General features: G+C 37.1%; 1 protein-coding gene across 3 annotated transcripts in view; it reads left to right on the forward strand.

Annotated features, from left to right (window-relative positions):
* Positions 1 to 23093, forward strand: part of SBF2 (SET binding factor 2) — a 503560-nt gene that overhangs the window by 429830 nt on the left and 50637 nt on the right. For all 3 annotated transcript variants that reach the window (XM_046014550.1, XM_046014552.1, XM_046014551.1), the window contains exons 19-27: positions 4244 to 4506; positions 6659 to 6831; positions 7700 to 7773; positions 9295 to 9490; positions 12300 to 12427; positions 14075 to 14250; positions 16204 to 16349; positions 18667 to 18865; positions 22513 to 22709. In XM_046014550.1, the coding sequence (XP_045870506.1) occupies positions 4244 to 4506; positions 6659 to 6831; positions 7700 to 7773; positions 9295 to 9490; positions 12300 to 12427; positions 14075 to 14250; positions 16204 to 16349; positions 18667 to 18865; positions 22513 to 22709 (1552 nt within the window). The remainder of the gene's footprint in view (positions 1 to 4243; positions 4507 to 6658; positions 6832 to 7699; positions 7774 to 9294; positions 9491 to 12299; positions 12428 to 14074; positions 14251 to 16203; positions 16350 to 18666; positions 18866 to 22512; positions 22710 to 23093) is intronic.

Raw genomic sequence — 23093 nt, forward strand, 5'->3', positions numbered from 1 at the left:
TGTTAATAAATAGGAATTCTTTGGAAATGATTATAGTAAGTTGAACAGAAAAAAGAAAATGAAAATACCTGAGCAGATGTCTTTGTACAATTAACTTTTTGAAGAAGTGTCAAATTACAGTTAAATGACTCTAATAAAAAGCTTTTGCACAGCAAAGGAAACAGTCAACAAAACCAAAAGGCAGCCAAGGGAATGGAAGAAGATATTTACAAATGTCTAACCAGGTAAAGGGCTAGTATCCAAAGTCTATAAAGAACTTCTCAAACTCAACACCAAAAAACAAATAATCCCATCAAGAAATGGGCAGAAGACATCAACTGACATTTCTGCAAAGAAAACATACAAATGACCAACAGACACATGAAAAAGTGCTCAACAACACTAGCATTGTGGTAATACAAATGAAAACCACAATAAGATACCATCTCACACCAGTCAGAAAGGCTAAGCTTAATGAGTCAGAAAACAACAGATGTTAGCAAGGATGCAGAGAAAGGGGAACTGCTGCTGGTGGGAATGCAAGCTAGTACAGCCACTCTGGAAAATAGTATGGAGGTTCCTCAAAAAGTTAAAAACAGAGCTACCCCATGACCCAGCAATTGCAGTACTAGGTATTTACCCAAAGAATACAAACATAGTGATCGAAAGGGGCACCTGCACCCCAATGTTTTTAGCAGCAGTGGCCACAAATATGGAAAGAGCCCAGATGTCCATCAACAGATGAATGGATAAAGGAGATATGAGATATATATATCTCTCTCATAGGAATATATCTATATAGGAATATATATATAGGAATATATATATACATATATATATGAATATTACTCAGCCATCAAAAAGAATGAAATCTTTACCATTTGTAACAACCTGGATGGAATTAGAGGTATTATGCTAAGCAAAATAAGTCAGCAGAGAAAGATAATTTCATATGATTTCACTCATATTTGTAATTTAAAAAACAAAACAGAGGATCATAGGGGAAGAGAGGGAAAAATAAAGTAAGATGAAATTAGAGGGAGACAAACCATAAGAGACTCTTATACACAGGAAACAAACTGAGGGTTGCTGGAGGAGTGGTGGGTGGGGAGATGGGGTAACTGGGTGATGAAAGTTAAGGAGGGCACTTGATGTAATGAGTACTGTGTGTGATATGCAACTGATGAATCACTAAACTCTACCTCTGAAACTAATAATATACCATATAGTAATTAATTGAATTTGAACAAAATAAAATAAACAAAAACAAAACAAAACAAAATGACTCTGAAATAAATATAAAATTCAGTAGTTCTTGAAAGTATGTCAGCAATAAATCTATTTCTCCTTTTAGGAATATTCAATATGTTTCCATATATTTTATCAGCATGAATTATACTTAAGAAAAATATCAAGAAAATATTTTAAGATAAGAAAATTACAGGCATCTGGGTGGCTTAGTCGGTTTAGCATCTTGCCTCAACCGCTATTTTAAATTGACTTTATATTATGTGAGATGAATGAATTTAGAAACTACATAGTACTATTCAAATATTTCTATGTCTCCTATAATTTTAAATATTGTCTATTCTTGACAATGATAAAAATGGAAACTTTAATAAAAAATACCACTATCTGACATTTATCTTATATTCCAAATTATTATTATACACTGTTAGTGTGAATTATTTACTTAATTTAATATAAAACTCAGACTTTTCTTTCAAAACATCAAATACACTTGGGTAATGGGTAACTATAACAGATGCAAATTAGTTTGAGGTCATGCTCCAGAAATATCTGGGCTAGTGTGGTACTTTTGATAGTTTTCTTAAAGCAGATATAAAACTAACGTTGATATATCTCAAAAGCATTTGTAGAGCAAACACATGTCACTGCTTCTCTGTCCTTTCTTCCAAAGAAGTCTTTTAGTGATACCTAGATTAGATACAAGTGAGACTAGTATACTAGCTTTTCTTAGCATTTCAGCCTACTAAGAAACTCCTCTTCAAAATCCTGTTGTCAAACCATAAAAGACTCTTAATCTCACAAAACAAACTGAGGGTTGCTGGGGGTGGGTTATGGACGTTGGGGAAGGTATATGCTATGGTGAATGTTATTAAGTGTGTAAACCTGGCGATTCACAGACCTGTACCCCTGGGGTTAATAGTACATTATATTTTAATTAAAAAAATAAAAAATTAAAAAAAAATCCTATTGTCAGAGGCACCTGGGTGGCTCATTGCGTTAAGTGTCTGCCTTCAGCTCAGATCATGATCCCAGGGGCCTGCCCGCATCTGCTCTCTGCTGAGCAGAGAGCCTGCTTCGCCCTCCCTCTCTGCCTACTTGTGATCTCATTCTCTCTCTGTCAAATAACTAAATAAAATCTTTTTAAAAAATAAAAATAAAATCCTGTTGTCAGACTCAAAAAAAAAAAAAGAAAAAAGGATTTTGAGCATTGGGGATGGTATGTGCTATGGTGAGTGCTGTGAAGTATGTAAACCTGGTGATTCACAGACCTATACCCCTGGAGCTAATAATACATCATATGTTAATAAATAAATAAATAAATAAATAAGGATTTTTAGAAGATGGCAGCGGAGTAGGAGGATCATAGGCTTGCCTCATCCCATGGATGCAGCTAGGTAACTATCCAGCTATCCTAAATATCCCAGAAATCAGTCTGAAGACTGGCAAAACCAACTCCACAACCTAAGATAGAGAAGAGGCCACGTCAAAGAAGGTAGGAAGTGCAGAGATGCGACTTGGGAGAGAAACAGTTCATGGCCACTGCAGTAGGGAGGGAGCCATGGTTGCATAGGAGAGTGAGAGATTACCTAGCACACACGGGAGTGCATGGGGAAAACAAATTCCCATAGCATTTGGCTTAGAAAGTAAGAGGGCCCAAATTTCATGAGTTCTTGCAACAGCAGGGCTTAAAACCTGGAGTTTTAAAGGTCAGTGGACTTCAAAAGCCAAACTATGGAAAGAGCCCAGATATCCACTGACAGATGAATGAATAGCGATGTGGTATATATACACACTGGAAGACTACTCACCTACCAAAAAAATGAAACCTTGCCATTTGCAACAACATGGATGGAACTAGAGGGTTTTATGCTAAGGGAAATAAGTCAGTCAGAGAAAGACAACTATCATATGATCTCTCTTACATTTGGAATTTAAAAAACAAAACAGAGGATCATAGGGGAAGAGAAGAAAAAATAAAACAAGCTGAAATCAGAGAGGGAGACAAACTGAAAGAGACTCTTAAGCATAGGAAATGAACTGAGATTGCTGGAGGGGAGGGGAGTCCGGGGATAGGGTAACTGGGTGGTGGACATTAAGGAAGGCACATGGTGTAGTGAACACTGGGTATTATATAAGACTGATGAATCACTGACCTCTACCTCTGAAACTAATAATACATTATATGTTAATTGAATTCAAATAAAAATAGATAATTTTTTTAAATATGCCAAAAAAATTCTCGGCCCAAATAAAATATAAATACATAAATAAAAATAAAATTTAAAACTTGATAAAAAATAAAATAGATGGGGGCCTGGGTGGCTCAGTTGGTTGAGTGGCTACCTTCGGCTCAGGTCATGATCCCGGAGTCCTGGGATTGAGTCCCACATCGGGCTCCCAGCTCCGTGGGGTGTCTGCTTCTCCCTCTGACTTTCTCCCCTCTCATGCTCTCTCTCACTCTCTCTCTCTCTCTCAAATAAATAAAATCTTTTAAAAAATGAAATAAAATAAAATAGATTCCATTGTTATATCTATGTCCTGATAGTATTTGACTCCCACATTTACTAGGATATCTAGCTCTATTTTGTGTGACTTGTCATTCTGTCTTCTCCTCCCAAAGAGCAGAAGAGAAAAAACATATCAGAATATTAGTAAATGTTACTGGACCTTCATTCATTTATACATATTTCCCGTCGACAGTTTGTTATAACTGGCTGTTTGAAAGGAACAGGGCCATAGAGATAAATAAATGCAATGAAATGTTTGAAGTAAAAGGCTTTGCTGCTGCTTCCTTGGATTTAGCACATTGTTCCCCTCAAGTCCGGCTGGAGCTGGCAGGAAAAAGAAGAGTTGATTTTGTTTTGTTGTTGCTGCTATGTTTTATTTATATATTTTCTTTCTTTTTTTTTTTTTTTTGGTGACATGGGTATTTAATAGATGGATAATTGAAACATGTTCCATGATTTTTGAAACTTGGGTCATGGATTTGCATTGTTTTGCTTCATTTTTTTAGGAGAAGCTTCCAGATGACCAGTATCAGGAGAAGACAGCAATGGACCTGGCAGCTGAGCAGCTACGCCTTTGGCCTTCTCTGAGCAAAGCAACTCAGCAGGAGCTGGTGCAGCGTGAGGAAAGCACTGTCTTCAGTCAGGCCATTCATTTTGCAAACCTCATGGTCAATCTGCTAGTTCCACTGGATACGAGTAAAAACAAGCTCCTGAGAACATCGGCACCAGGGGACTGGGAGAGTGGAAGCAACAGCATTGTCACAAACAGGTACCAAAAAGCGCACATCCAGAGACCCTCCTGTTCTTCGCTTAACAGACTAAAGTATCTGGGGCAAATACTGCTACACATATTTCAAAAATTTAAGTATTTGCCTTACTTAAAAAGAGCTGTTCAACTCTTTTTTTTTCCCAAATCCATATAAAAGACCTTCATTTAATCTGACTGTTCGTAACCACCTCCCACAGTCTCTTTTCTTTCATGACCTAATTTTTTCAACTGTCTCACCCACTACTGATCAAGCCCTTCAGTTATTTTCTGCCATAGCAATTTACAGAGAGCACTTGGAAAATTACTAATGAACTTCTTGTTCATTAGTTATTTTTTGTTTCTGGGCCCTCCTTTTTTCAATGTATGCATTGCATTTGTCTATAATCTTGTCCTCAACCATACCTTGCTCCCGACCCGACATGGACTTCCATTGCTACTAAGAATAAACCCATGGACTACAAGACCTAACAGGATTTGGCTCTTGATGACTGCTCTGACTTTATTTCTTGTCATTCTTCTGTCAAGAAAACTGGTCTCCCTGCTAATGCTAATCCTCAAACACTCTAAACATAATACCACCTCGGGGTCTTGGTATTTGTTCCCACAATCTGGAATAGTTTCCCTGAAACAGTCAGAAGAAATACTCCCTCACTTCACTTAATTCTCTGCTCAAATGCCATCTACCTAGAGAGGTCTTCTTGACTTCCTGTCTTAAGTAGCACAGGCATCACTCTTTGTCTTACCTTGCATTATTTTCTTTCATGGCACTTTCCACAACCTGATTTGTTTTCATATATTTGCTTATTGTTTGACTCATTCATTGCTGTACCCCCAGCTCTTTGCATGTAGTACATACCCAATAAGTGTTTGGTTGAACATATGATGAATGAATTCATGAACTGCTTACCCAACAGTAGTGATGTTCTAACCTCTTAGGTCTTCAGTGATACTCTAAGATGCTGGTAGTTCTTCTAACTCTTGTAAATCCTTCTCAGGCTCTTTCAGGCAGCTTCTCTTCTCCCCCATTCTCAATCCCTTTTCCACACGCTTCATACTCTCTTAGAAACTCATCCACAGCCCACATCTCTGACCTCAACCTCTCAATCTCTCTATCCCAGATACTTTATTTTTGTCAAGAATACCCGAGAGCTTCTAGTCTTCCAGACTAAACAACTTTTTGTTGTTTTAAAGTCAGCCTTTTACACCATGCAGTCAACTGCACAAGTCTCTTATTTCCTCCTGCAGAGAAGTTATTTTATGTGAAAAATATAGCCTAGGCCTTCATCGCTTCAAACTATAGATGACCAAGCTCCTTGAAAGTCTACCTAGTGAATGGCTAAGACACTTAAGTTCTTTAATGCTTTGGGATGGTGTGAGGCCATATTCACGGTTTAGCTTTACCTTAAGACTGATTCAGCTAATGTAGTTAGATTTGGAGGAAAGAGAACTAAGTAGTTTAGAACAAACAAAGGAGTCTTTTCCATGATGAGCAGTCTAAAATAAGGCATAGGAGGCCAGAGTGTTTGTCGAACAGTGGAAACTGAATAAGCAGCAAAGACAGGGATTCAGCTTTCACATCCACTTCTGTTGCATGATTTTATCACGTACAGAAGACTGATGGCTTCAAAGTGTCTAAAAGTGCTGTGGTTCACTCAAAGAGACAAATACTGGCAACAGAAAGGCTCACAGGACAGTTTGGTTCTTCCATTTGAAAAAATATGCTATTTTCTGGGAAACGTTCTTTTGCTTCGCCTACCAGGGAACATGTCTCCTAGTTGTCAAAGGCCAAAGACAGCAATATTACTTTGTCTGATTCTGTGTGGTAATTAACTTGAGAGAACAGGGTTGTTTTTTGTTTTTTGTTTTTTTTAAGTTTCAAGTATCAGATAATAAATGAAAGAGTCTATTTTTGCTTTAGATTCTGTGGTTCCTGAGTTCCTTTTTAGGAGAATGGCAGACGTATTTCTTACAAAAATTATTTACAAAAATAAATTTGGGTCCAAAGGACAATGCCCAACAGTAGCTTTCAAATTTAGGCAAGTGGAATGTCCTAATGTAGGCAAATTTAAATTTCTGTCAGAATTAACGGTGATAGAATAGTCATTTGTTACACTTGAGTACTAACCATGATTTCTTTCCTTGATTTTCTCAGTATTGCAGGAAGCGTAGCTGAGAGCTATGATACAGAAAGTGGGTTTGAAGATTCAGAGAATAATGACATCGCCAATTCTGTTGTGCGATTCATTACCCGATTTATTGACAAGGTTTGCACAGAGAGTGGAGTTACTCAGGATCACATCAGGAGCCTTCATTGCATGATACCAGGTAACCAATTTACAGATATTAGAGAAAAATAATATTGGAGATAATTGAGTAAGAATTGTTTTTAGGGATTTTTTTTTTCACCATAACACCTATAATACTTGTCTTCCATGTAGTTTAGTCATGCCATTTTATGTTCTGATTAATTTGTTTAATATTTCTAAATTATGGTAAAATATATGTAATGTAAAATTTGCCACTTGAAGGTATTTTAAGTGTAGAATTCACTGATGTTAATCACATTCACAGTGTTGTGCAGTCATCACTACTATCCTTTACCAAAAACTTTTTCTTTTTTTTTTTTTTTTTTTTTTCTCATTTTATCCAAAAACTTTTTCATCACTGAAATACACACTCTGTACCCATTAAGCCCTAACTCCCCGTTCTCCATCTCTGTAGTCCCTGGTAAGCTCTATATCTCTATGAATTTGCCTGCTCTAGATAGTTCTTATAAGTTTAAATCATATAATATATGTCCCTTTGTGTCTGGCTTCTTTCACTTAGCATAATGTTTTCTAAGTTCTTCCATGTTGTAGCAGGTATCAGAATGCTATTCATTTTTATGGCCAGATACTATTCCATTGTATGGATATACCACATTTTGTTTATCCATTCAACTGTTGGTGGACATCTGGATAGTTTCTGACTTCTGGCTACTATGAATATCCACATACAAGTATTTGTTTGAGTGCTTATTTTTGATTTTTTAGGTATATACGTAGGAGTGGAATTGCTACATCATATGGTAATTCTGTTTAACTTTTTGAGGAATCACCAAACTGTGATTAGTTTTTAATTCTAAAACATTCCGAATTTATATTAATTCTGCTTATTTTGTTCTCTTTTATTTTGAATACCTGACTTATCCTAGGAATTGTAGCTATGCACATTGAGACCCTAGAAGCAGTACATCGAGAGAGTAGAAGACTCCCACCTATACAGAAGGTAATTATTCCAACTGTATGCTTTCGGGTTATAACATCTCTTCTTAAAAACAGCAGCAATACACTTTTGTGCCCCAGAAAGCACCTTCTCCTAACCTTTTACAGAGACTCCACTTTTAATGATACATTAAACTTTCAGAGGAGTTTACCATGTAGATCCTCATAAAACAGATACTGAAGGAGAATAGTAGATTCAACAAAGGAGCCATAATAGCCTCTTGTTGAGTCTTTTTTTTTAGGCAGGGCATAAATTATGAACATTCTAACTTCCAAGCCCAAGCCAAGATTTTATGCCCTGCCCACTTCCAGAAAAAAAGGACTTAAGGCAATTACCATAAAAATACCAGGTTCCTGAATCTGTTTACATTGTAAGCATACCTCATAAGCATCTGTGAATCTGGGAAGTCTATTAAAAATTGAGAGTCCTGAACCCCACCCCAGCCTCCTGAATTGGAGTTCCCTGAGACTTGGTCTGGGAATCTATACTTTCAAGTACAAGCCTCCCAGATGATCATTTTACTGCTAGTCTAACACCAGTCTGTGGACTAGAGTCAGGACCTTCTTACCTCTATAACAGAACTATTAAAAATAAATTCAAAGGAAAATCAGAAGGCAGATGGATAGGAAAGATATTTCTGTGAGAAATTGAAGATCATTATAACTTTGGCTTTACATTTAGCTCTGCGGTTCCTAGAGCCAACAAAAAGAATAGTACTGATTTATATAGTTGTTATTGCTTAGTAAAAAGTAAGCATATTAGATCTTCAGGAGAGGTGATTTTTTTTTTTCCTAGCATTGTTATCTCCAGAGGAGTGTATCATGTGGTTGTGCATTTCCCAAGATGTGTAAATGTTCATTACTTGGCCACTTTTTGTGTTAATCTTCAATAAAGGCCAAGAAGGGCAGATCCTTTCAAAGATGCATATGTTTTTCTAATTATTTGTTTTTTAAGTTTATAGAAGTAACAGTGTTCTTTATATAAAATTAAACTATTAAAGAAATACACATTATACAATGTAAAAGTCCTCCATGGTCTTTCCAACTCCACCTCACCTATGCCTTTAACCATGATAGTACCACCTTTAACAGTTTAGTCCATATTCTCACCATTTTTCCTTTTTCCAAAAAGAGGGAATTATAATATACATACTGGTTTACAGCTTGCTTTTTTTACTTGACAGTGTACCCTTGATATCTTTGTATGTTAACACATACAGATCTAGGTCATTTTTTTAATGGTTGTAAAATGTTCCATTGAATAGATATTTTAAACATCTTAGTAATTTCCAATGATTTTACTGTTAATAAACAAAGAATCTTAAAAAAATAAATAAACAAAGAATCTTTTCACATTTGGATGCAAAAACGTCATTTCTGCCTCTTCCCTAATCTGTTTTCTCATTTTTGGCTACTTAAGCAGTCTGACTTGGGTTTTTTTAGATCTGCAACTGAAAAGATAACTTTGGTCTAAGTGTTGGAAACCCCACAAGATTTGTGTTTGAAATACTTTCTCTGTTGTTAGCCCAAGATTCTTAGGCCTGCTCTCCTGCCAGGAGAAGAAATCGTCTGTGAAGGTCTTCGAGTCCTGCTAGACCCTGATGGAAGAGAAGAAGCTACTGGAGGCCTTCTTGGAGGCCCTCAGCTCCTGCCAGCAGAAGGAGCCTTGTTCCTCACCACATATAGAATTCTTTTCAGGGGGACTCCCCATGATCAGCTAGGTATGACTCATTATGCCATCACAATATGGATATCCATGTGCTGCTTGAGGTTTTGATTACATTTGTGTACAGTAATTTGCAGATCATTTCAGATTCAAAGAAAGCCTTTTGTCACCAAGTATTTTTTTAGAATCCTTTGTCTGTCAAAGCTAATGATTATTTGGATTTTAAAGTCTTATTTAAAGAACCAAGGGTATCTTCTAAACAGTACATCAAGGGTTCATTCACTGAAAGAATCATAATTTCATGAGATTCATTCACTGAAACAATCATAATTTCATGAGGCAGTATATTGTGACTTAGGGATATTCATAGCATAAAGCTGCTAACGAGGTCTCCTGCTAATTTATCCCACCTTTCTGAGTCCTGTAGTTAACTGCAAGGTTCAGGTCTTCCAGACACATGATTCCTTTTGTGGAAAGATATGCTAAGCATCACAGGGTTGTACAGCACTAACTAACCCCACTTCCTCTTGTCCACATTTCAACTAACCCCATTTCCCTCTTGGCAGACAACTTCCATTCACTAAACTCTCTCAACTTCTGTTTCCATATTCTACTACTCTGTGCACTCTTCCATATTAGAAAGGAATAGCATGCCCTATCAAGTCTGAATTATCTTTTTTAAATCACTGTAATCTCTAAACTTTTGGTTGATGGGAAAAGCTTATAACATTTGGGCTAGAACTGTTGCTCTCCAAATAAGAAGCTCAGATTCAGACTGCTATTGGCTAATTGTGATATCTTAAGTCCCCTGACCTCTCTCTGAGTTTTAGTTTCCCCTTTTATAAAGTTAGGGTATTGGATGATAATTCTGTAGTTCTCAGCCTTGACTACATATTTGAATTGTTGGAAAGCTTTAAAAAAAACCTACCAATCTGGGCCCAACCCTCACACAGTTGAATTAATACCTGGAATAGGATTCTAGGAATGGAAAGACCCAGACATCTGTGCGTTTTTAAGTCCCAGAAGTGGTTATGATACATAGTAAGGATTGAGAACCATTGAGATAAATGATCACTAAAGTTCCTTCCTCATCCGCAATTTTTCATTCAGTAACATTTGATGAGATGTACTATATGTGCTGCACATTTTGTTAGACAGTGGACTTTAGGTGTATAAAATGTAGTATCCTTAAAATCTCACAGTTGCGTAATTCCTCTGTTGGATAGAATCAAGATGGTTTATTGTCTTATTCATAAAAGAGTGCTTACCATGTAATTTTTAAAAATCTCATAAAATTCAATAAACAAAATGAATCTATGGACATAGTTGTATTCATTTGGAAAAGAGTGAAAATGGAGCAAAATTTTTCAACCTCTCCTGCTATATAACCACACATAAATTATATTTGTATTTGAAAGCAAATGTAATTTTTTTTTCAAATGTAATTTTAAAAGAAGCTAAATACCTAGTACTTAAAAATTTTTTTGTACTGTGGCTTGTGAGCTTAGTGGCCACAAACATATATTCTGGGGATATAAATACATAAGATACTTGGTCACTTAAGTTGTTCTTATTTATTTCTTTTAAAAAAATCAAAACCATACTTAGTATGAAGGCTTATATTGTTCTCTTGTTTTTTCCTGTCAATTTTGGGGTTAATTTTGTATTTTAGGGAACTTATTTTTATCAGAGAAAGCCTTCTTATTGCCTCTTTCATTTCTCTTTTTAAATTTCTAATTTAAAATATCTCCTTTAATTAAAAAAAAACTCCTTTAATGACACCTAGAAATCTGATAATTTTATGTGCGTTGTATAAGCATAGGTTGTTTGATACATCCTAGGACTTAAGTTCTGTATACATCCTAATTTAGTTTAGCGTCTAGATATGAGCTCAACATTAGAGGATAATCAGAATTTTCTAGGTTAGGATTTGATAGATCCAGGGACTGAGAAATTCTGATGATGTTAAGTAGATGTATGGGTGAACTCATAAACCTAGTTCGGTTCTCACCCATCTGCCTTACTAGCCAAGGCGCCTTGCTCATTGCTGTTCCTGGCTTTGACTTGTACCACTGCCTGTCCCTTCTCTTCTCCTCTGCAAATCCAAGCCTACGCTCTCTTCAAATCTTACCTTCCCTCTCACTTCCTCCAGGAATCATTCTGTAGCCCTCTAGCATGCAGAAATCTTCTCCCTTTCTGAAATATTTAAAGCTCTGTTCCCTCAAACTTAGGAGCTAATGACATGTTATATTCGGCATGTGACTCTCCTCTCTCAGGGGGATCTTTGAACTTTCCAAGTGAGGCTTTGCGTGTACTACTTATTTTCTAGGCTTGCATCTTCACAACCTCTAGTAGTTGATAATTATTTACATTTTCCCTTCCTTGCTTTAATATTTAAATTTCTAAAACTCTTCAGCCTACACTTAGTCCTGTATCTTCTGAAGGCACAAATACATGATACAGCACCTTTTACCATGTATGGGAACACATTTTAAAAATCTTTTCTCTTTTGCTTTATACTTACATTAAATGTCATGGATGCCTTTAAGATTAAGAATCTTTAAGATTGCCTTAAACCAGGTGATCTGGTGTGTCACACAGCAGGTCAGAGAAATAGAAAGAATGAAGGCAAGCAAACTGTGATGGTTCATTCACTCCAGGAAAGGATTATGTCTCAGGAGTGAATTGCCATGCAATAAAATCAATGAATGTGATTCTAGAATCATGGCATTTTCTCACTGCATTCCTGGGCATCATCCTCTTCTGATACATTTTGTTAGCAGAGGCTCATAAAATGAGAAGCAGAGACTCTATAAATAAGCAATAAAGTGCTGTTGCTGAGTCTGTGTCCTGCTTTCCTATAGTTGGTGAGCAGACAGTTGTGCGGAGTTTTCCTATTGCCTCTATCACCAAGGAGAAGAAGATTACCATGCAGAACCAGCTGCAGCAGAACATGCAAGAGGGACTACAGATTACATCAGCATCTTTTCAGGTATTAAGAAAGGGAGCCAGGGCATCTGGATGGCTCAGTGGGTTAAAGCCTCTGCCTTTGGCTCAGGTCTTGATCCCAGGATACTGGGATTGAGCCCTGTATGGGGCTCTCTGCTCAGCAGGGAGCCTGCTTTCTCCCTCCCTCTGCCTGCCTCTCTGCCTACTTATGATCTCTGTCTGTCAAATAAATAAAATCTTTTTAAAAAATTTTTTTAAAAAGAAAGGGAGCCATTCCTCTACTATTTAAAAGTTTTCGGGGTACCTGGGTGGCTCAGTGGGTTAAAGCCTCTGCCTTCAGCTCAGGTCATGATCCCAGGGACCTGGGATCGAGCCCCGCATCGGGCTCTCTGCTCAGCAGGGAGCCTGCTTCCTCCTCTCTCTGCCTGCCTCTCTGCCTACTTGTGATTTTTCTGTCAAATAAATAAATAAAACCTTAAAAAAAAAAGTTTTCTACAAATGATGTGGCTACTTTCTGTGGTAATGGACTCAGTTAGAGGATGAGGATTAGAGGGTCTGAGAGGGTAATCTTCAACTGAGTAAACCCGAATCATTCTGGATTTAATCCCTCACTTCCTGAACCCCTTGGCCAGCTGAGTATCAACAGATTATCTGTCAATATTTAGTGATCTTAGAAATTCAGACACATACAGTTGACTCTTGTTCTCTGCCAAGTCATACCTTTGTGTTTGATAAAGGCTTTAGAGAGAAAACAATTCTCTTGGCACCTGTTTCAGAAGGAAATGCCCTATGGCACTTCTGTGGAAGAGATAAAACTCTAAGAATTATACTCAGGGCTAAAGTACTGTTGGTACTAACTAAATAACTTTTAATTAAGCAGAGGATTTTCTAGGGGGTTTTAAACATATCAGAACTTGTGGAATTACTGATAAAAGCAGACATGGGAAGAGTGATCTTCTTTTAGTTTTTCCTTTTTACAGTTCTTAGTCTGTAATACTTTGCTCTTCCTATTTTTATGCCTTGTCTCTGACTTCTCAGATTTTTGAGGGTGCCAGTTCTTGCCGCATTCCTTCCAGCCACGAAGCCACCCCTAGGACCTCCATGTGCTCATTGTGTGAAATGTGAGGCTACTGATCTCTAGGGTCCAGACCTACTCCCATCACCTGGGAGCAGGGACCTCCCGGGGCTTTCTTCACTGGTCCACCTGCCAGAGGACTCTAAACTGGAATATTGCCTGGCTGTATTGCTTGGGATTCTAGTCAAGCAGACTTTTTCTTACTAGATTTATGGTAATTCTGGGTAAGAAGAAGTTTCCTTAGGCCAAATTCTCCATCTAGAGCCAATAGTTGAAAAAAAAGAAAGACGTGTTTCCTAATTCAGACACTGTAAGTTAATTTCTCTATCCCATCATAGAAAAGGTAGTCTTAAAGAAACCCAACTTCAAGATACATGATTTTCCTTGCCAGTGAACCATGTATGACAAGTATACCTTTCTGAGCCCTTTTTTAAAAAAAATTTTTTGAGCCCTTGTTTTAAATAAAAAATTATGTTACATGATATCCAAGGTCCCCTCAACCTCTGGACTTCTGCCATTTAGTATTAACTTTCTGGTATTTCAATAACTTGGGAGGATGTTATCTGGAAATCCTTAATTAATCCTTCTGAGGTATTTTCTCTCTTTTCTTTCTAGTTGATTAAAGTAGCGTTTGATGAAGAAGTGAGTCCAGAGGTAGTAGAGATCTTTAAGAAACAGCTAATGAAGTTCCGTTATCCTCAGTCCATTTTCACCACCTTTGCTTTTGCTGCTGGACAAACTACCCCACAAATAATTTTACCCAAACAGAAGGAAAAGAACACATCCTTCCGGTAAGAAGACAGTCAAGTTTCTTCATTTCAGCCTTTTCATAACTCCCCGTCTGGGGAAGTGACCTCTCCTTTGTGTCAGTGTGTACGTGACTGCTGTTTTTGTTTGCCATCCTGTGAAGCCCATTGGACCTAGCTCAGAAAGTTATGGAGCAGTAGCACTGATGTATGGAGCAAGTTTCAAAAACTAAATGCTATAAGAGGTTTTGACCAATATGCCCATTGCTCATGATGTATTTTTTTAATGTGAAACTCTGTTCCCCCTTTTTCCCATATTGATTCCTTTCTAACTGGCTTTGAGCAGGCCCTTCAGTTTTCTTTGATATCCAGACCTAGTAGACAGTTTTGCTTTGATCTAGAGATGGTAGCCTTTATTTTTTCTTTTTCTGTAACTTTTTGTTTTGGTTTAGTTTCAAATTTACAGAGAAGTTGTAACATAACACAAAGAATTCCTGTATACCATTTACCCAGATTCAACAATTGTTTATGTTTTGCTCCATTTCTTTTATCATTTTCTCTCACATATGTATTTTTTCTAAACCATTTGAGTTATATACATAATACCCCTTTATCCTTAAATATATTGATGTATATTTTCTAAGAACAAACCATGGTATATAACCAGGAAATTGAATTGGTATGTAACTTTTATTTAATCCAGCATCCTTGTTCAAATTGCTGATAATCCTTTATAGCTACTTTTTTTTTTTCTGCCTAGTACAGGATCCATTTCCAGGATCAGACATTGCATTTAGTTGTCATATTTCTTTGTGGGACTCCTTGTTTTCTGAAAATTTTTAGTAATTTATGTTGAAACTTTTACATTTCGGTTATTACAAAATAACAGTTGCTTAAAATTTATCTTCAATTAGTAATAAAATAAAGTGACCAAAAGTTCAGTTCATTCATTATTAATCACTTAGAATTTGGGCATCTGCCAGTACAAATTACGTATTAGGAAGTACTCTGCAGACTTTGGAAAAGAGCCCTTTTCTTTGCCTAGAAGTGGGGTAGGCTGTAGGTTATAGAAGAGTTGAGGTTCCAGACAGTGTGTCATTACTAAATTGCATAGCTGACCACCTGCACCACAATTCCCCAGTAAGTGAAGGGGCCCATGGAGATCCAGAAATGATACACTGAAACATGAGCAGCTTCCTAGGCATTTACAGCAGTGAGCCAGACATCTTGTCTTCACAGTATGGAGTCACAGAGGAGCCTGTGACATCTCTTATTCCAACCCTTTATGGAAGATATGAAGCTTTGTATGGCATTTTATGTTTAGAATCTATGGACTATGGGAGGAAACACACACGCGCACACACACACATAAACACACGCACACATAAAATCAACCTTTTCTGTATCGAGCTTAATCTATCCAGCTATAAGATAGGTATAGCAATTTTAAGATTTAAAACAACTCAGAATTGTCTTGAGTATGTAAAGGTTTACAGTGTCAGAAGGCAGGACACCACACATACCACTTAAACATGGTGCTAAATATAATTCTTATATGATCTAAAAGAAAAGCCTATGAGTTAATAGAAAGAGTTTGAATTAGTAGAGAGTGGAGCAGACAGGCTTCCATGAAGGAGGACATCTACCAGCATAGTTTGTGGGAACTGGTGGAGGCAGTGGCATGGGTAACCAGAGTGCGTTAAGGGGCATGTTTGACCAAAAAGTCCAACTGAGTTAGATTTGGAATAAGTAGCTTATGTGCCACTCTGGGTTCTTGCACTTTTTGCCTTCAGCTGTCCTGATGATAACAGTGTTTTGTAGGAAATTAGTCTGTGCCATATACAAAATGATCTAAAGAAGGAGAGACTTACTGAAGGGCTCGATAATCCTAGTAGCTATGGGTGTAGAAAAGGAATAAGTTGAGCTGTGTAGGTGTCAAAAAATGTAAATGGTGTCCTCATATTAAATTGATGGTCTCTTTGGTTTTATGACTTACAGCACCTTCTCAAAAACAATTGTGAAAGGTGCCAAAAGGGCAGGGAAAATGACAATTGGGCGGCAGTATTTATTGAAGAGGAAGACAGGGACAATTGTGGAAGAGAGAGTGAATCGTCCTGGTTGGAATGAAGAAGATGATATATCAGGTATGTGAGAACTCCTTTTTTCCTTCATGAATTGGTTTTATTCTTTCTTCTTATAAGTAAGAGTCAGAATCTCAGATGTAGTTGTCCTTAAACTTTGACTCACAAGAACCTAGATCTCATAAGAAGAGTGGAGGGCACTTACCAGCTTCTCAAAATAGGGGGGAAAATTATTTTCCCAAGATTCCATCGTTCAGAAAAGATTTTGCTAAATTATACTTCTCTCTTACTAAATCCACAGAACTGGTTGGCCATTGTTACATGGGTCTCATCAAAGGGAGAAAGAAAAAAAACCAGTGTATGGGAAGTTTAGGTAGAAAGTAATCCCCTGTACCTTCTTGTTACCCAGTAAGAATAAGGAAACAAGGACATTGGATATTCAAAATAAAAGATTTGGGTTTGGGGTAAGAACATTGTGGGTACTCTGAGGATCCTGGGATCGAGCCCCACATCGGGCTCTCTGCTCCGCGGGGAGCCTGCTTCTCCCTCTCTCTCTGCCTGCCTCTCTGCCTACTTGTGATTTCTCTCTGTCAAATAAATAAAATATTAAAAAAAAAAAAAAAGAACATTGTGGGTACTCTGAATCAAAATGAGGGACCAAAGATGAAGAGATTCTTAGATGGTAAGGAAAAAAAAGGGCAGAATCTGAGAAGCTGAGATACCTCGTGGTAGGGAAAATAGAGGCAGGAAACCAGTCACAAAATTTCTTATTGACTGTTTTCTGTTCCTTAAACCACTATGGAGTATGTTTTTGGAATTAACACTAGGGAAAAATCTGATCTCATAGGAGGCAGGATGCCTTTGTACCGTTTTTCTTTTCAGGATCTTAGAGTCAATCACCAGTAACTATAATATTACTACTTCTAATAATAATAAGGACGTTTTGAAGAAAGAAACCTCATATTTAGAAAGATCACTGGCTAAAGGTCTCCTTTTCAATATGTGTACCTACGTACTCTGAGAGCAATGAAAAGACCCACCATTGCATTACTGGAATGACCATTTTTTTGGAACCCTGGCCTCCTTACAGTCACATAGAAAGCCATAAAAACATTACCCATGGGTATTTGACTCCTCTAATTTGAAGTTTTTATGATTACATGGAAGAAAATCTATTATTTGACATTTATTCCACCAAATTACATAGTGCTCTTTGCTCCTGAAAATAAAAAGCCAACACAAAACTGATAGCTGATGGTGTATTTGCATTGTGAAGTTCACAAACTAAAACACAAAGTCTTTTATATTTGTAGGGATAAACTGTTAAATGGTTTATTTTTTTCTTTAAATGGAAGAAAACCATATAATTCCCTTTGACATTAGAACTTTGAGTACATATCCAAAAATTCTGAAACCTTAATTAGACTTCTCTCACTGTAGAAATAAATAAGAAAGTAAATTAGGACAGTTTTTAACATGGATTTTTTTTTTTTTTAAGTTAGAACATTCAGTACCAATTAGGAATGTTGGGGGTTTTTTTTCTTAAATCCTCCCTAAAATGCTTGATTATTGGGTAAATCCTTCCACATCTAAAATCTTAACAGATTCTGTAACCTGTGATTGCAAAATTATGAGGGAGTTTCCCATGTATGCCACATCCTCTGAGAAAAATATTTTCCACAAAAAAAGTATAACCTCTTGATATCTCTCTAAGACAGGTCTTTTCCCATGAGTGAACTTCTGCCTAATCTAGAAATTTCTAGTAAAAGTTTATGTTCTGAAAAGTTAACTGAAACCTGGATGACACAGTTTTATAGTGATCATATTAAAGATAAATTTTACTGATGGGTTAACCTCTAACAAAATTTGAATGTTTATTTTATAGAGTCCTAAATAGAAATCACTATACTTTGGCATTAATAAACAAGCCTGATTGAAACAGAAAAATATGGCTAATGAATTCAAAATTGTACTATTTTTAGAAATTTTGAGTTAATTGCCCTAGCATTTTTACAAGTTTAATTATTTATTTATTTAAGTAATCTCTGCACCAGTGTGGGGCTCAAACCCACAATCTCAAGATCAAGCGTCACTTCATCTTCCAGCTGAACCAGCCAGGCATGCCCCTGGCATTTTGAGTTAATTTTCCCTGACATTTTGAGCTCCTGATATTTTATTTCCTGACTGTCCATTACTGTTTTAATTTATGTTTGAACATAATGATTCTTCAAAGAATTAACTGGATTTAATTTATGATATACATAGTGCTTGTAGCCCTAATACAAACTTCTCTTAGTTTAAGAATCCTCTTCAAAATGAAGCTTCTAATCCTCTACTTTGAGCCATATCATTTTTTTAAAATCTGTTTCTGCCTTCACAGTTTCAGATGATAGTGAACTCCCCACAAGTACCACTCTGAAGGCATCGGAGAAGTCTACTATGGAACAGTTAGTGGAAAAAGCATGTTTCAGAGACTATCAGCGTTTAGGTCTGGGAACCATAAGTGGCAGCTCTTCTCGCTCAAAACCAGAGTATTTTCGAATCACTGCCTCCAATAGGATGTATTCACTCTGCCGGAGGTAAGCCTGTTAGTGAGCTCCAAAAAGACACCTTTTCTTTCTTCTATTTTGTCTTGAATGGGCTATTTGTCACCATAACCCAGAGAGAGGAAAAATACCAGAAAACCGGGGCGCCTGGGTGGCTCAGTGGGTTAGAGCCTCTGCCTTCTGCTCAGGTCATAATCCCAGGGTCCTGGGATCGAATCCCATGTCGGGCTCTCTGCTCAGCAGGGAGCCTGCTTCCTCCTCTCTCTCTGCCTGCCTCTCTGTCTACTTGTGATCTCTGTCTGTCAAATGGATAAAATAAAATCTTAAAAAAAATATATATCAGAAAATCAGGAGCAAGACCTCCAGGGGTATGTGTGTTTAAGGGACACTTTTTAACAGCATGAGCAAGCATCTCCTTGGCATTCTCAGAAGTATAGTTACATTGATGAATAGTGCCTAGATTAGAGCAAAAGGTGAAAGGTAAAAGTTTTTGTCCCCTTTATGATTTTGTTTGTCTTTCTCCTCGCATTTGCATCTTTTCTACCATGCCTGAAGATAAATGAACTTGAAATAAAAATAGGACTTTCCCTCTCTTTAAAGGGCCAGATAGTACACATTTTCAGTTTTGCAGACCGTATGTGTCATTGCCCCTACTCTGCCACAAAAGCAGCCATAGATGGGAAATAAATGAATGGGTGGGGCCTGTTTTGGCACACACTGTATTTGTTGACCCAAGTGTAGGCAGGGTGTTCTTATGCTGTCTAAGTAGAATATTTTCAACAGATATTAGAGAATGTAAATGAACATGTTTTCTTCTGTTCTTGCCACCTCTCACTGTTTCCTATATCAGTTAAGTTCTGTTCCATGCTTTATATTTATACTTATTAAAACTACATTTCCACCATCCACAAGTTTAACCCTTTTCATCACTGGGTAAGTTGTTTCCTTTACATTCATAAATTCCCAGTTTGATTGAATAGAATAATGCCATGAGAGTACTTTGTATATTGCAAGCCTTGTACATATTTTAGAAAGTTGGTTTAATGTTACTATTTGTTTCAACTCCTCTGATCCTGGAGAGCCGTAGATCTCTCTCTCTCTCTCTCTTTTTTTAGAAGCTGTAGATCTCTTATTTCAAATGACAGTTTAAATTTACAAATACCTGCCCACCAGACACATGAAAAGATGCTCAACATCAGTCATCATTAGGGAAATGTAAATCAAAACCACAGTGATACGTTCAGAAGGCATCCGAGGCAGCCTCCCTGTTAGTGACCGCAGCCCAGCCTGACTCGACGGCCTCGCCCCGCAAATGGACCACCTTCTCCACGGGGCTGACCAGTCTTCGGGTTGGCAGCAGCGGTGCTCTTTCTGGGCGGCGGGGGGACACTGCCCCGCTCCAGGTGGCCCTGTGATCCTCCTGGTCCAGGCCGCAGTGGAGTAGAGCTTAAACACCTTCCTCTGCCTTGGCTCTCTTTTCTGTTTATTTTTTGCGTCAGTATTAATGTTTTTTGCATACTTTGTGTCTTTATTCAAAAATGTAAACTTTCTTTGTCAATCTATGTACATGCCTGTATATGAAGAGTTGGGTTGGTCCAAAGGGATAGGATTATTTTTTTAACACAAATTTTGCCCAATTGTACCGCTTTCTGTGTTTAACTATGGCATTAAAAAAAAATGTCTTTTTAGGGCACCTGTGTGGGTAAGTCAGTTAAACTTCTGCCTTAGGCTAAGATCAAGATCCCAGAGTCTTGATAGTGAGCCCTTCCTCCAGCTCCCTGATTGGCAGGATGCTTGCTAATCCCTTTCCTGCTCCCCTTGTTTGTGCTCTCTGTCAAATAAACAAATACAATATATATTTTTTAGAAATGTTAACGTAAAAAATAAATAAAAAGAAAAAATAAAAAGAAAAACACAATGATATATCACCTCATACCTGTTGGAATGGCTAAAGTCAAAAACACAAGAAACAAATATTGGTGAGAATGTGGAGGAAAAGGAACTCTTGGTCACTGTTGGTGGGAATGCAAACTGATGCAGCCACTCTGAAGAACAATATGGAGATTCCTCAAAAAGTTAAAAATACCCTGTGATCCAGTAATCACACTATTGGATATATACCCAAAGAATAGGAAAATACTAATTCAAAAGAATATATGCATCCGTATGTTTATAGCAGCATTATTTACATTAACAAAAGTATGAAAACAACCTAATTGATGAATGGATAAAGAAGATGTGGTGTGTGTGTGTGTTTAAATATATATATAAAAAAAAATACATACATATATATAAAATGGAATATTACGCAGCCATAAAAAGGAATGAAATCTTGCCAGTTGCCACAACATAGATGGATCTAGAGTGTAAGGTGGATGAAGCTAGAGAGTGTAATGTGAAGCAAAATATGTCAGTCAGAGAAAGACAAATACCATATGATTTCACTCATATGTAGAATTTAAGAAATAAAACAAATGAACAAAGGAAAAAAAAGGAGAGAAACAAACCAAAAAACCAGACTCTTAACTATAAAGAACGGACAGATTGTTTCCAGAGGGAGGTAGATGTAGGGATGGATGAAATAGGTGATACGGATTAAGAGTAAGTTATATTGGAGCGCCTGGATGGCTCAGTGGTTTGAGCATCCACCTCTTGATCTCAGCTCAAGTCTTGATCTCAGGGTCATGATTCAAGCTCCACATTGGTCTCCACATGGGGCACGGAGCCTACATTTAAAAAAAAAAAAAAAAGAGGAAGAACAGCAATGTACTCACGTGTAAATATATGGGATTAGAGGTTGGGAGGTTACTAATTTGAAATCTCTTTAATGTAATATTTCTAAATAAACTAAAGGAAGTGACTCTGAAAGCTGCCTATCTTCTTGTGTTTCCTAGTCTATAAAAACAAAGTACTCCTGTCTGTTTTGTATTTCCCCAGCGTCATATCCTATAACTTTATGAGCTAATCTTTTAAAAAAAAATTATCAACAAGTAGTGTTAATATTTAAACTTATTTTGACATTTGAACGTACTGTTCTCATACCAGAAATCATTTGGTTTTGATTTTTAGTTCTTTCAACATGTCAGGCAGGCTAATATTAGTGTACTCTATGCTCAGTTGTCATTTCAGCAGGCTAACGAGTCGACAATTTGACTTGTCATCCTCATAAAGTTAGTATTAATCCAGTAATCTTATAATCTTTATTTCAAGTTGACAGAAAGTAGTGTATAAGGCAAAGGGAATCATCAGTTTAACAGAGGCCTTTTTAGTAATGCTACATAGCATTTTTATTTTCTAAGTAAGTTATTATACATGAGTGTGCAGTATTACTAAAGGGGGCTTACTTCAAAAAAGACTACAGATTAATGGATTTATTTAATTGTTTTCACCATCTCGGCTGTTTCTTCTCAACCCCTAAAGAACTGAGCTGAAACTAAGTACCATGTTTAAAAAATATCTTACCCCCCAAAGAATAAATTAATTTAAATAAATTAAAATAAACTAAAAAATAAAAAATATCTTACCCCTCAACCAGTGTATTTCTGAGCCTTAGAAAATTATAGGATATGATGATATTCATGTTCTCATATTCTCTCTCTCTCCCCATTCTTTCCCATTCTTCCTCCCCTCTGCCCCCTGCAACACAAATCATTTGCTTTCTCCTTTGCATGTCCCTGAAGCTATCCTGGCCTTTTAGTTGTACCTCAAGCTGTACAAGACAGTAGTTTACCAAGAGTTGCCCGCTGCTATCGACACAATCGCCTGCCTGTTGTATGTTGGAAGAACTCAAGAAGTAGTACCCTGCTTCTCCGATCTGGAGGATTCCATGGGAAGGGAGTAGTTGGTCTTTTCAAATCTCAGAACTCCCCTCAGGCAGGTAAGCATCTCTCTATAGCACAGTTATGATCATTTCACTTCAGAGAATTCCTAAAAATAAAGGAGGTAATTCTTGGAATGCCAGCCATGCCCTTATATTGAGCCTTCTCTCACAGGCTTTCTGCAATGCAATATAAAACATGTACTACTTGACAATGTGGGGTTACACCTTGAATTTGACATTTTTCTTAATATGTCTGTCTGTATCATAATAAAGTCTGTGGTTCTAGGCTGTTTTCATTCCAGCAAACCAAAGTTTCCACAGATGAAAACTAGTTTATGCTGATCTTTCTCTTTCCTTCTAGGAAGCATCCAAGAATACTTAACAGCTTTCGAAGCAAGTAGGGATACTCTGTCCCATGTAATATGAGATATTTTATCTCAT

Source organism: Meles meles, chromosome 8, assembly GCF_922984935.1.
Source record: "Meles meles chromosome 8, mMelMel3.1 paternal haplotype, whole genome shotgun sequence".
Lineage (NCBI taxonomy): Eukaryota > Metazoa > Chordata > Mammalia > Carnivora > Mustelidae > Meles > Meles meles.